Genomic DNA, 14,267 nt, shown 5'->3' with positions numbered 1-14,267 from the left:
ATAAATAAATTTAAATTGTTACAAATGCATTTGTTACTTATTTGATTACTTCAGTATTGCTTATAATATAATTTTCTGGTTTGGGCTCAGTACCTGAATTAGAAAATCTATTGGTTTGTCATTTGTAACTCATATCGTAAAATGTGTGAGTCTAATGAATTACATATTTTTGAATAAAGTATGTTGCAGCAAATCATGTTGTAGCATGATGTATAACCCAATTATTTTTGACAGTTGGCATCACCTGAAGTCTTCATATACAAGTATATTAGATGACACATTTGTCCTAAGAACAAGGAAAAGGAAATCCACTCCCTAACTCTGTGGTCCAAATTTTAATTTAGGGGAAATCTATGTAAAACTCAAAGTAAAATCTTAATTATTCTAACATTAAGTACCAAAACCACAGGTTATTTTACAATTGATTTAAACAGACTGGTATTAAAAATGGTTCCTTATTCCCTTCCTTTTGCAAGAGACTGGTCAAAAATACTATGGTTGCTCAGCCGTGTGGTTGTATTTTTGATTTATGAATTATGAGTCTGCCATTTTCCTTTCTCAGTTGAACTATAATAGGGATATTTGGATTACTTGAGATACTGAAGAAAGATCAAAAAGAATACTGTCAGCTTTTATGATGAAAAATACCTGGTTAGTCCATTGGCAGAACTTCATGATAGGACCCACAAATAGAGAAAACTGGAATGGCATGATTGGCAAAATAGACAAAAGCAGTGACCGGATATAAAATACACACAAAGATATATGTACTAAAAGTCCCAATATTCTTGAAATAATACTATTTGCTTGAGGGGGAAACCCTATCACAATCCCAACCTTGTTAGTTATAAATGTTAGCCCCACTTAATAATTTGCAAGCAGTCCTGGTAGAAATATCCTCCAGGGAATTTGGCTACCAAAGTACCTTATTTTCTGTGATGAAATCTACTGCTTAACTCTTATACTTTTTTTTCTCTTAGCTATTTCTTAAGTTGGATTTAATCATACTATGTAAACTAATGAAATCATTTTCTTTTCATACAGATAAAACTTCCTGCTATTTCACCACATAAAACTGAGCAGAGTATTACATCCAAATTCCAGGGAGAAAAACGACTTTACTTCCCTCGAATGTAAGTAATTTGCAGTGGCAATACTTATTAAAAGAATACTAGAATAATAGAGTTGGAAGGAATATTGGAGATCAAACCCCTTGCTAAAATGGGAAATACTATGCCATTCCAGAGAACTGGTTGTCCAACCTCTTATTAAAAACCTCCAGTGTCAGAACACCCACCACTTTTGGAGGTAAGTTGTTCCACTGATTAATCGTTATAACTGTCAGGGAATTTCTCCTCATTTCCAAGTTGGTTCTCTCCTTGATTAGTTTCCATCCATTGCTTCTTTTACTGCCTTCAGGTGCTTTGAAGAATAGAAAATACAACATAGAATAATAGATTTGGAAGACACCTTGGATGTCTTCTAGTCCATCCCTCTATTCAAGCAGGAGACCCTATACCATTTCAGACAAGTGCCAGTCCAGGCTCTTCTTAAAAGCTTCCAGTGATGGAACAACCGCTTACGACAAACTATTCCATTAGTTGATTGCTCTCAACTTTAGGATATTTTCCTTAAGTGTGGGTTGCTTCTCTCCTTTGGTTAGTTTCAAACCATTGTTTCTTGTCTTGACTTTTGATTCTTCGGAAAATAATTTGACACCCTTGGTTTCTAGGAGCCCCTCCAACATTAGAACAGTGCTACCCTGTTTCTCCAACAATACAGCCTCCCCCAATAGGAAGTCCCAGCATGTTTTATAGGCATGAAATGAAATTAAGCCCCTCCCCCCAAATTAAGGCCTATATTAAAACATGCAAAATGGGGGGGAATGGTGGGGGGGCTTGCCGTTAGGAAGTACTTTTGTTGCACACCTGGATATGGTGCTGCCTGCATTGACCCCGATACGAAGTGCCCCACCAATGCCGAGGTCAACATCCAAGCCGTCGCCGCCCGCCCGCCCAAAGATGCAAGGGGGGAATTAAGTCACTCCCGAAAAGACGGCCTAGCCATTTTTTCAGGGCTCAAAAAAAAATAAGACCCAGCCTTATTATATGAGAAACACGGTATCATGTCACCCGCTAGTCCTTCTTTTCATTAGATTAGGTGTACCCCATTCCTGTAATCATTCTTCATATGTTTTAGCCTCCAGCCCCCTACTGTGTTTCTCCAACAATACGCCTCCCAATAGGAACACCCAGCATGTTTTCTAGGCATAAAGTGAAATTAAGCCTCCCCCCCAAATTTAGGCCTATTTTAAAACATGCAAAATGGGGAGGAAAGGGCAGAGGGACTTGCCGTTAGGAGTGTCCTGCGGGCAGCCATGCCTCACCACCAGCCGCTCCTAATTAGCAATCATGGCGGAGCATGGAGAGCTCCCTTCTCCCACGAAGCACTTTTGCTGCAGACCCGAGACCTTCAGCGCCTGCCGCTGCTGCTTCCTCTGTGGCCATTGCTTTCCCTTCTGCCCGTGCCGCCGTTGTTTGGAGCTGCCGCTTCCGCGTTTGGAGTACTGCTGCCGTTTGGACCGCCGTCGCAGTTCCAAATGCACTCCAAATGGTGATGGTGCTCCAAATGCAGAAGCAGTGCATATGACTCCACTGCTACTAACTTGGCACTGATTGAGTGGACATTAACTGAGGATTTCCCAGGCACATATGGTTTATCAGATGTGGAATGTTGATGCCTGCTATGCTTTAATTTGCTTTCCTAATTTTTCACTATTGCATATTTTAAAAAAAATTCAAACAATCCATTATTATACTTCATGAAGTTTGTTTTTGATACATGGATACTAATTATGTTTAACATGATCAAATCAATATACAGTACATAAAAATCTGACTTGTTATTTTCATGAGTTTGACTGTACAACTGTTTAGAATTAGAATTTGATGTTACAATGGATCCCCAAAAGGCACTTATAGCCCAGTTCCAAACTTATGATTGCTGGGAGAGGTGTGGTCACATTTTCATATTGCAGGCACTTGGCAACCAGTTTGCATTTGCGGCTATTTGCGATGTCCTGCAGTTACATGACTACAATTTTTGGCTTTTTAGTGAAAACTAGCATTTATTTTTGATTTTCAGTAAAAACGCCCCATAGCAATCAATGGGGTTGCTTAACACCCATGGTGATTTACTTAATGACTGCCACAAAAATCTGTAAAATGGGACCGGTTGCATGATAACCCTTTTGTAACTGTCACAACTTAAGATTGTAATAGGCTCAATTATGATGGTGAATCAAGGACTACTAGTACTTACATTAATAGTAGCTGGGTTCTCTGAACTTTTAACAGTTTTTTTCCCTTGATTACTAAAAGGGAGGGTGTAATCAACAACAGTGATAAAATAACAGGATTTGTCATCTGTCCAAAGAACTGTGCTGCTAATTGCTTGTGTCTTTGTATTAGAAGGAATTTTTGATACAATTTTAGAAATAAATTTCACAGGATAACTGATAATTAAACAACTAAAGGAAAGAAGCAAAACAAGAATTGTAATAACCAGCATGTTACAAAGAGAATGTACATACAAACTACAAAATAAATGTTTACTTCTGTTGCACAATTTACCTACTTGGGAAGGCTTCTGTGAAATAGTTTGACATTTTATTTTTCAGTTCCACTAATTATTGGGCCTTTAATAATTGAATGTTTTATCAAATAATAGGGAAATAGGTATTCAATTCTTTTTGCTTTGTTTTGAAAGTATACACAATTTGTGTTGTTTGCTTATAACTATTACTATGAAAAATCTATTAGGCCTACTTTCAGTTTAAAACTTAATTATTTCTTATTTTCTATGAAGGCCTGCTCATAAAAAAAATGAGCCTGTAAATTTCAGCAAACTGATTAGTAGTGGTTATGGTGATGAGTGGCTTCAACAACGTGATCACTGGGAGAAAAAAAATACTCTGCCTAATGGTAATGTGTTAAAAACTTTTTTAAATATTATATCATATTTAATATACTGTAAAAGGTTGCTTAATAATCCCTGCTCTAATTTATAATCCTGTTTATATATTGTGGGTCATAAGTAAATAAAGTATTTTATTCACATTCTGCAACTTATCAGACTTGAATTCACACATCAGAATATGGCAGTTCATCTGAAGAAATGTTCAGAGAGTAACAGCATTTAGGATTCTGCAAAGCATTAAAGATGGTACTTTGCAAGGCATGTTGGTTCATGCCCAATATCTTTCTTACAAGCAATGAAACAGTCACACTTTATGGAAAGTTCTTGAAGCTGTCTGCACATAATTGTTTGTTTATTTTATGTAGTTAATAGTCCACTCCAATTACGCAGAAGTAGTATTTGGTTCCTTCCATATCTCAGATTAAAACAAAACATGATATAGTTAACAAATTAAAGCCACAAAACCACAGTATAAGACCCTAAGGATAATTGTAGACCATACTTATGTATATATAGCCTCATCACTGAAACCATATCCATTTTTTTAAGAACACATAATCATATTCCCAGGGTTAGGGCAAGCCCTTTTTAAACACCAACAGGGAATGGGCCATTTGAGGGTCTGGGAAACTGCTGTTCCAAAGAAGTGGACGAACAATAGAGAAGGCATACTATTCTAGCACCTATAGAAGGCATTTTCTGAGCAAAGGACACAGAGTTTGTCCAATTTGACAATATTCAGTGAACAGATGTTTTTGGAAGAAGGCAATCCTGTAAATATCCAAGCCATGAACTATATAGGGCTTTGGCAGGTGATGGTAACCACCATCTAGAATTACATTCAATGTACAATCAATAGCCAGTACAGCTCCAAAAATAATGTATTGCAGGGGTGCAACAAGGAGTGTCCATGGTTACTTGAGCCATTGCATTCTGGATGAGATGCACTTTCCAAATGCACTTCAAAGTCAGACCTATGTGGAACACATTATAATAGCATAATCAAAATGATTAGGGAATAAGAACCCATGGATAAAGTCTATTATATGTGCACTCACATTTACTGCACATGAATAATTGTTTTATGAATTCAGGCACAGACACTTGAGTAGTCCTATAGGTTTTGCAGAGTGCAGTTTCGAATGTTTTGCATAATCTTAATTGTTTTTATAGAACCAAATTCATATTAAATTTAAATATTTAATATAGATCTGAACATCTTTTGTAATCACTTTGCTTTAAGCAAGTGCTTTGAACAATTGTTAAAACATATTGGGCTAAATTCTATCTTAGAAAAAGAGAAGTTATAATCCTCCTGATTAATTTCTATTATCCATGGGACAAGATTGCAATTCAACACCTTTTGGAAGGATCATAGATTCCCCTTCTCTTTATATCCAGAAGGCATTTTAAGTAAAGAATTCCTTTTCCATTATTTCTTGCAGATTCTCTTCTTCCTCCAGAAGAAAATAGAAAAGAGACAGAAAGCTAGAAAATATACATTGTCAAACAAAAGAAAATCTAAATCTCAATCTGGACTTGAAATGGGTGCCCAGCCTAAGAAGTCACTCTTCAAGCTCAGAATGTGTGCCACCCAAGATCCTATCCCAACAGCCCATTTCTGACATAGCTAAATATAAGAATTCTATTTTGCTGTTATTTTTTTCTCTGCTATTAGAAGAGAATTTAATAATTAGGAAATTAAGGCATATGGTTAATACAAATATTTTTGATGTTAATCAAATATTGAATGATACATTCCTCCCATTCTGAAAGTACCAGAATATTCAGTAAAGTTTCTCCTTACAATTGAAAATAATTAGGCCTTGGGTTGACAAAATCAGATCAACTCAAACCTTTATTGTCAATGCACAACATACGTACAATGAAATTGAATGAGCCTCCCTTGGTGCAGACCCCCCCCCCCAAATTAAAGGCAGATTAAAATAAATAAGTAAATAAATAAATAGTAATTTTGCATAATAGCATAAATAAATAATAAAGTAGAAATTATTTCTACTTTATTCATAATAGCTTCAGTTCCAAGCAGAATAAATGGGAGATTAATGTATATCAAGACTGTTTACTTTTCCTGAACCTTTGCAGACTAATTTTTAAAATGCATGATTTTAATATAAAATAGCTGTTAATTATGCAGCATGCAAAATGAAATTTCTACAACTTATACTGATGTCACACTTTTGCACATTTCATGTAGGCCCTTTATTCAGTGGTTGGATTCAATTTTTTTTACTACCGGTTCTGTGGGCATGACTTGGTGGGCGTGGCAGGGGAAGGATACTGTAAAATATCCAGTCAGAGGTGGTGTTTGCTGGTTCTCCAAACTACTCAAAATTTCCACTACTGGTTCCCCAGAACTGGTCAGAACCTGCTGAATACCACTTCTGCCTTTATTAGGAAATAATAACATTACTTTTATGTAACAGTAAAAAATATAGAATTAGTTCTAATCCAACTATTTGAATTTAGGCAAATTCATCACATTCAAAATAGAATTTAATTCTTATGATTGGGAGTTCATTATTTTATTTATGAGGTATTTGTGAAGAATGGCACAGACATAGGCCTCTACAATAACTCCCTGAGCTGTATTTGTACTCTGCTGTAAAAGAAAAGAAAAAAATTACAAACTAAAATGATCATTAAAAAACCTTGCATTCAATGAATTAATGATATACTGGAAACAAAATTGAATATTTTTAAAGGAAATTAGATTTAAATATTAAATATTTAATAATTTGCTCTTATGTGTCAGAAGAACTCTTGTTCTTTTATCTATGGGTAGTCTTTTGGCTTACAACCATTTGTTTAGTGATTGAAGTTACAGCAGCACTGAAAACAGTGACTTATGACACACACTTACAATTGTTGCAGCATTCTCGTGGTCTGGTGATCAAAATTTGGATGCTTGGCAACTGGTTCATATTTATGGAGGTTTTGCAGTGTGCCAGGGTCAAGCAATCATCTTTCTTGACTTTTTGACAAGCAAATTCAATGGTGAAGCCAGATTTACTTCACAATCATGTTGCTAATTTAACAGTGTAGTGATTCACTTAACAACTGTGACAAAAAGGATTTTAAAATGGAACAAAACTCATTTAACTATCTTAACAATATAAATTTTGGGCTCAACTGTGGTCGTAAGTCAAGAACTACCTATTCCAGTCTCTTCTATGGAGAATGAAACTAAGTTCCTAAAAATAACTCCTTTTAAATCTACCTCCTCAAATTGCAAGGCTGCACACTTCAGTAAAACAAGTCCCACTGAATTCAGATTTATTACCAAAGATGTATGAGCAAAAACATGAAATAATTGTTGGCTAAATAGGTTTTTAATACTTAATACTAAGTATGTGAAAGTGCATTTACATTGTTTTAAGAAAACTAAGTCCAAGGAATGTTGTATGTTCATAATATTGAAAAGTTGATTAGAAAATTCACCTAGATGTTTTAAATGTTTTTCTCATTAAGACTTTTTTATGTAAATAATTAATTTATATTCTGTTGTTAGATGTCTTGACAGAGCACAAGAGTAGATCAAAAAGAAAATAACCTAACAATTTCTTCTTGCTAAAAAGTATAGTTGAACATTTCCAAAATAATTTCCAATTTCACAAGCATTTAAAGTAGTGCAAGCCAAAATATTTTAAAAGCACAAAATACTTAAAAGCAATGTTGATTATTCTGTCAAGGAAAAGCATTTCAGAGTTGTAAACCATTTTAGAGAAGTATTGCATCTATTAGTGGCCCTTCTAGAATTTGGTGGAGTTGTGGCATGAGGTATAGAACACTCTCGGTTAATATTAAATTGTGCATTAAAAAAAGGTGAAGATAATAATCTCTGAAATTTACAGGGCTGTATCTACAGTTGCTTAAAGTTTAATTTGAAATAAATATCTAACGTCAAAAATTTAGAAGGCCCCCATGTTCTTTAATAGTTTCAAATAAGAGTTTTTCTGTGTGTTTTCAGTGCAATTGATGTTTCAAAATTGGAATTACTTGGTATTCTTGGTGGCAAGAATAAAAAATATTTTGTGTCCCACATAATCTGAACTTCCAAGTATATCCATAGTCCATCTTTTATTAATGAATGGATCTGAGAATATGTTAAGGCTAGGTGCTGTCGACTGTACTATAAAGCAGCACTTGCCGGAAGGGTCAGTTATGTCCGGTAGTTATTGATAGACTGAACAGCAGTAAAATAAATCTGCATCTATTTTTAAAAAAAGCTAAGTCATTCCCATTGATATTAGTTTATATTTTTGCCAGTATTAAACAGTTATAGAATTGGAGCAAGTGTTTTTACATTTTTATATATCCATGAAATTCAAGTTTAAACTGTTATAAAATCCTATATATTTTGTAAAAACCCTTTGAATATTTTGGGAATGAAACTAATATGTTTCATTTGTACTGAATTCATAGTTATTCAAAACCTTTTCATGTGCAATATTTTATATAATATTTCAAGAACTCATGTCAAGTCATTTACACTGTCTTAATATTGCTAAGTAAAATCAAAATGAAAACAAATTGGGCAGTCATAGTCCTGCTTAAAGAAAGATCCCTGTTTCTATGCTGTTCACTTCAATGTAATTTTAAAATAGTGAAGCCCTTCTGTTTCCCCTCCCTCCCCTATATACGAATTTTCTTTCGTTAAGTAGAAACATTGTGTTTTGATGAGATTACTAATTTTCTTCTCATTTCTGTTTTGCAGATTCAGAGACATCCCAGCCAACATTGACACAAACAGACATTGAGTAAAAGCTGGTACTTCACAGAATTTTCACAATTCTGTTGCTATTTCCAAAGAGCACTGTGTGCAGGAAACTTATACAGCTTAGGAAGCAGGCTCCAATAGTACTCTGCTAACCAGGTATAATAGGTGTCAAGCTTCAAAAGGCTTCAATAGTTCTCTGATAAACCAACTATTGCTAAGGCTCGACTACTCTCTTCTAAAGCCACACCCGTTGCTTGAGAGCTGATGAGTATCCCTCCAGTTATAGGACACTGTTAATATAAGCTATGCTTTGACATTGAACTACTGAAAAGAGTATAGGGAAACACAAAAATGAGACCAGCTTGAGCTTTACAGTGCTGATTTTTTATTTTTGTATCTTTTTCTAAGTAAAAGCTAGTTATTGCATTTTCTATGTAATAAATTGAATGTCAGAGTGGTACTTAAATTATTTTTCATAATATTGGATTGTAATGATAGTTTTAAACACCATTTGTATTTTATTCTGCTTTAGACTTTATATATAAACATATATGAATACTTGAATTTTATTTGAATAAAGATTAAACCATTAGAAATTGGAAACAATTGTCCTTTATTTATGGTTCTTTTCAGTAATAATGTAATGTTATTGAGCAGTTATTTGCGCCTCCAAACAAAAAATGTTTAAAAATACAAGATTTAATGACAGTTTCCATTTAATTTTAAACAAGATGGATATAAAAAATTTATATGTTTTAGACACAACAGCATATCAGGTTTAGTATACCACTTCTGGCAGCATCTGCTGGATTTCTCTAGTCTTGGAAACTCAGCAGAATGAGGATTATTTAAATGATTCTAAATTCTTACAGAGTAATTCAGAAAACATCTTGGAAAGAGACAAGGGCAAAGTATTGGTATGGTTTTTTTAAAAAAAGCTTTATTGTGTAAAATAAGTCATTAAATTAAATTAAATTACATTTATTTGTTACAATCATTAACCAGCACAAATATATAATTGAGACCATAACTTGACTCAAAACTTATTAATGTTTTTGTTGCCTAAAGGGCAAACTGGCATTAGTTCCTATAATTACCTAGTAATTATCCTGGCACTGCTGTGTTGTTTGCTTAAGCAGTCTCTTCTGCATAGAAACTTAGAATATAGAATAATAGGGAGGAGACCTTGGAGATCTTCTACTTCAGTCCCATACCCATGGCAGGAGGTCATCTATTCTATACCAATCTGGATAATGACTTTCCAGTTTTCTTGAAAACCTACAGTAATGTAGCACCCACATCTTTTGGAGCAAGCCTTTCATAATTGTTCTGTCAGAAAATTTCTCCTTGGTTCTCGGTTGAATTTCATGCCAAAAGGAGGATCATACCAGAGAGAAACCTACCTACTAAGCCATGGTGAGGCAGTGGTTAGAATGCAGTATTGCAGGCTAATTCTGCTGACTCCCAGGAGTTCGATCCAGACTGGCTTAAGGTTGATTCAGCCTTCCATCCTTCTGAAGTCAGTAAAATGAGGACCCAAAGTCAATATGCGGACTTTGTAAACCATTTAGAGAGTGCTATAGAGCACTATGAAGTGGTATATGTCTTAGGTACTATTTGCTATTGCTTATTTAGAATGACACTTTGAACACATGGCATGGCCAAAGTAAATCAGATGTAGTCTTATGATTTTAGCTTTTGGTGATGCATCTGGTTTTATATAATTTAACACCTCTCTGTTAGTTGCTCTGGCTGTCCATAGTATACACAATCATTTACGCCAGCACTACAATTCAAAGGCATCAATTTTCTTTCATCAGCCATTCTTAGCATCCAACTCTCTTACCCGTACATCATTATAGGGAAGACTATTGCTCTAGCCAGCCTGCTTTCTGTATTTATATCAATATCTCTGCTTTTTGGGATCTTATTCATTTAACCATTGCAGTGTGACCTAAAATTATCCTACATTTGATTTCAGGAGTAGAACTGCCATCATGAACAATTTTAGATCCAAAGAAGATAAATACTCCAACTAATTCAATTTCCTCCTTGTTGATTTTAGAAATGTCATGTCTATTGGCAGATCTTGTCATTATCTTTGTTTTCCTGATGTTACAATTTAGTCTTACTTTTTAACTTTTGTCCTGGATTTTCCAGATCATTTTTTCCTCGTCTTCCTTATTTTCAGCTAGTAGTGTTGTATCATCTGTGTACCTCAAATTATTTATGGATTCTTCCCCTAGTCTTCATTCCAACATCAGGCAATTCCAGATCTAATTTCTGCATGATCACTTCATCATACAGATTGAACAAAAAGATGATAAAATACATCCCTGTCTTACTATTACTGATTCTGAGACCAATATGTCACCAAAGATGTTCTCAGTATTGCCTCTTCATCAGTGTACAGTGATCTGATGAGTCTGGTTAGGTGGGCTGGGACACCAAGATCCTGCAAAGCCACTCATAGCTTATTGTGTTCTACAGAGTCAAAAAAAATTACATATTTGATAAAGCATGTATAAAGATCCTTTTGATATATATGTGCATTTTCCATAACCCATCTAATACTAGCAATGTGATCTTGAGTGCTGTGCCCTTTATAAAAACTGTTTGTACATCAGATAACTCTTGATGATGAAATTCTGTAGCTTCTGTTTAATGGTTTCTAACAGAAACTTGCTTCCATGAGAAATGAATGCAATCATGCAATAGTTGGAATAGGTTAATTAGAAAAATCACTTTTTCTAAAAAAAAAAATCTTGTTGCTTTCAACTCATTAAGCCTTTGCTAGTACTTATATTAAATTAAAATTGTGAAACTAATTTTGTTTTCTTTTTCCAGTTTTTTATTTTAAAAAAATATTAAGGCATTTCCTCTCACACTACATTTGACAGAGTTTATCTCCCAATAAATAGGTGAATAATAAAAAGTAATGACCTATATTTTGATTTTAAAAAATGTAACCCACATTTTCTACTGGATTGGTATTTATGTATTAAAATAAATTTATCTGGCCACCTGATTCACATACAGTGACTTAGCTTACAATATTTAAAAAATTCACAACACAAAACCATACAAATCCTAGCTCACCTCCCACACGGCAACAGCAATACTATCAAATCAACCACTTGATTGACTCTACTTCCATTTGTAGTCCCCAGGCCTGCTAACAAAGCCACATCTTAAGGGCTTTTAGGAAAAACAGGGGGACTGATCATACCACAGAAGGTGGTATTGCTATCTTCTATAAAAAGTCCTTACATCTAAAAAACATCAAAGTTACCCAAGAGCTTACTCTTCCTGAGACATCGTCTGTGAACTGTCCTTAAATATCACATTTCAATTTTTACTATGTTACAGAGCCCCTGATTATGACATCGAACATGTAAACAAGCTAAATTCACTACTAACATGGGCAACATCCTGCCCACACACTTTTATCTTTCTTGATTACTTCAATCTACCTCACATTAACTGGACCCTAAACGAATGTAAAACTAAACCCATACATGCAACCTTCTACAATGCTGTAACAAACCTGGGACTGAAACAACAATACTGGACTTAACAACTGTCTCGATCTCATCTTCTGCAACAGTTTGAATTCAATTTATGGAATACAAATTAAAGAACCCTTTTCCAACAGTGACCACAGCATGATTGACTTTTGTCTCAACATATGTCCACAAAAAAATCAACACAACGATGTGACCCCCAATTATAACTTCAAAAAAGGCAACTATGATCTTATCAACAATGATCTCTCATCCCTTGATTGGCAATTTCCATTCACTGGATTCAATACTGTTGAAGACCATTACAACATATTTTTACTTGAAGTCAAAAGAGTCATCAAACTATATGTACCAATAACAACTCCAAAAACCAGAAAAAACAGATTACCCATAACAATAAGGAAGCTTCAATCCAAAAAGAGATCACTTTGGCGGAAAAACAAATCTGGTCACATTGCCAACTTCAAAAGCCGATACAAAAATTTATGCCACCAGATAAAGACTGAATGCACCAATTATCACGTTAAACAAGAGGAAAATCTTCTATGCACCAATTCCACCCGTGCTTTCTACAATTTTGTAAACAACAAACTAAAAGACTCAAGGTCCATCCCACACCTGAAAGGACCTAATGGTAAAGACTGCAATGATGACACCATTAAAGCCAACCTCTTTAACACATTCTTTGGCTCAGTATTTGTAAACAGCAATGGATCATGACCAGTATTTCCTAGTCGCATCACAGGCAACTACAATGATCTAATACATATCAATTTTACAGAAGACAATGTTGAAAAAGCACTATGCAATCTAAAACCATCTCTATCTATTGGACTGGATGGAATATGTGCTGACTTCTTTAAAAAGCTATCCACTGCCATAGCCGAACCTCTAAGCATAATTTTTGAAAAATCTTTCAGGACCAGCTCCTTGCCAAAACTATAGTCACAAGCCACAGTCATCCACATCTTCAAAAAGGGAGAGCCCAGCCTAGTTGAAAACTACAGATCAATCTCTTTATGCTGCATCACCTGTAAAGTCATGGAATCAATTATTAACCAATCCATCACCCTCCACTTAGAGACAAAAAACCTACTCTCTAATAAAGAATTTGGTTTCAGAAAAAAACTATCCTGCAATCTGCAACTCTTACACTGCAAAACATATGGACTACACAACTCGATCAGGGCAAAGCAATAGTCGCAATCTACATAGACTTCTATAAAGCCTTTGATTCAGTGGTATGTGACAAACTACTCCTAAAACTAAAATCTGTGTTCTCTTCACTGATGATGTAAAGCTATTCAACACCACAGACAATACTTCTACCCTTTAAAAAGACCTCGACTATGTATCAGAATGGTCAAACAAATGGCAACTTCAAATCTCAACAAATAAATGCTCTGTATTACATATTGGCAAAAAAAATAAATCAGAAAATAAAATACAGGCTGAATAGTCAAGACCTTGTTAATGATCCAAACTCTGTCAAGGACCTTTGGAGTACTCATCTCTAATGATCTAAGTGCTAGAGCCCACTGTAACTACATAGCCAAAAAGGCGTTAAGAGTTGTTAACCTAATCTTACATAGCTTTTTCTCTGGTAATATTACACTAATAACTAGAGCATACAAAACATTTGCTAGACCAATACTCGAATACAGCTCACCAATCTGGAACCCACATTACGTATCTGATATTAACACAGTTGAGAAAGTCCAGAAGTATTTAACAAGAAGAGTTTTCCATTCCTCTACTCGTTGCAGAATACCTTATGCCACCAGACTTGAAATTCTAAACCTAGAAAACCTAGAACTATGCTGCCTTCGGTCTGATCTAAGTATAGTATATAAAATCATACATTGCAATGTCCTATCTGTCAATGAATACTTCAGCTTCAACCATAACAATACAAGAGCAAACAATAGATACAAACTCAAGGTTAATCACACCAAACTTGATTGCAGGAAATACGACTTCAGCAACAGAGTGATCGATGTCTGGAATACTCTACCTGACTCTGT

General features: G+C 34.8%; 1 protein-coding gene across 1 annotated transcript in view; it reads left to right on the top strand.

Moving 5' to 3' along the window:
• The window catches only part of CZH7orf57 (chromosome Z C7orf57 homolog), a 90,802-nt gene extending 84,743 nt beyond the window's left edge, over positions 1-6,059 (top strand). The window contains 4 exon segments of the mRNA XM_087947327.1: positions 1,045-1,133; positions 3,868-3,983; positions 5,424-5,445; positions 5,447-6,059. Of these exon segments, the coding sequence (XP_087803453.1) occupies positions 1,045-1,133; positions 3,868-3,983; positions 5,424-5,445; positions 5,447-5,603 (384 nt within the window). The 3' untranslated portion in view covers positions 5,604-6,059.
• The last annotated feature ends 8,208 nt before the right edge of the window (positions 6,060-14,267 follow it).

The sequence above is a fragment of the Notechis scutatus genome, chromosome Z, assembly GCF_049901735.1.
Source record: "Notechis scutatus isolate UNSWTSFEM ecotype Mainland chromosome Z, rNotScu1.2, whole genome shotgun sequence".
Classification (NCBI taxonomy): Eukaryota; Metazoa; Chordata; class Lepidosauria; order Squamata; family Elapidae; genus Notechis; species Notechis scutatus.
The sequence above is the reverse complement of the archived record's forward strand: the minus strand, read 5'-3'. Positions and strand labels throughout refer to the sequence as shown.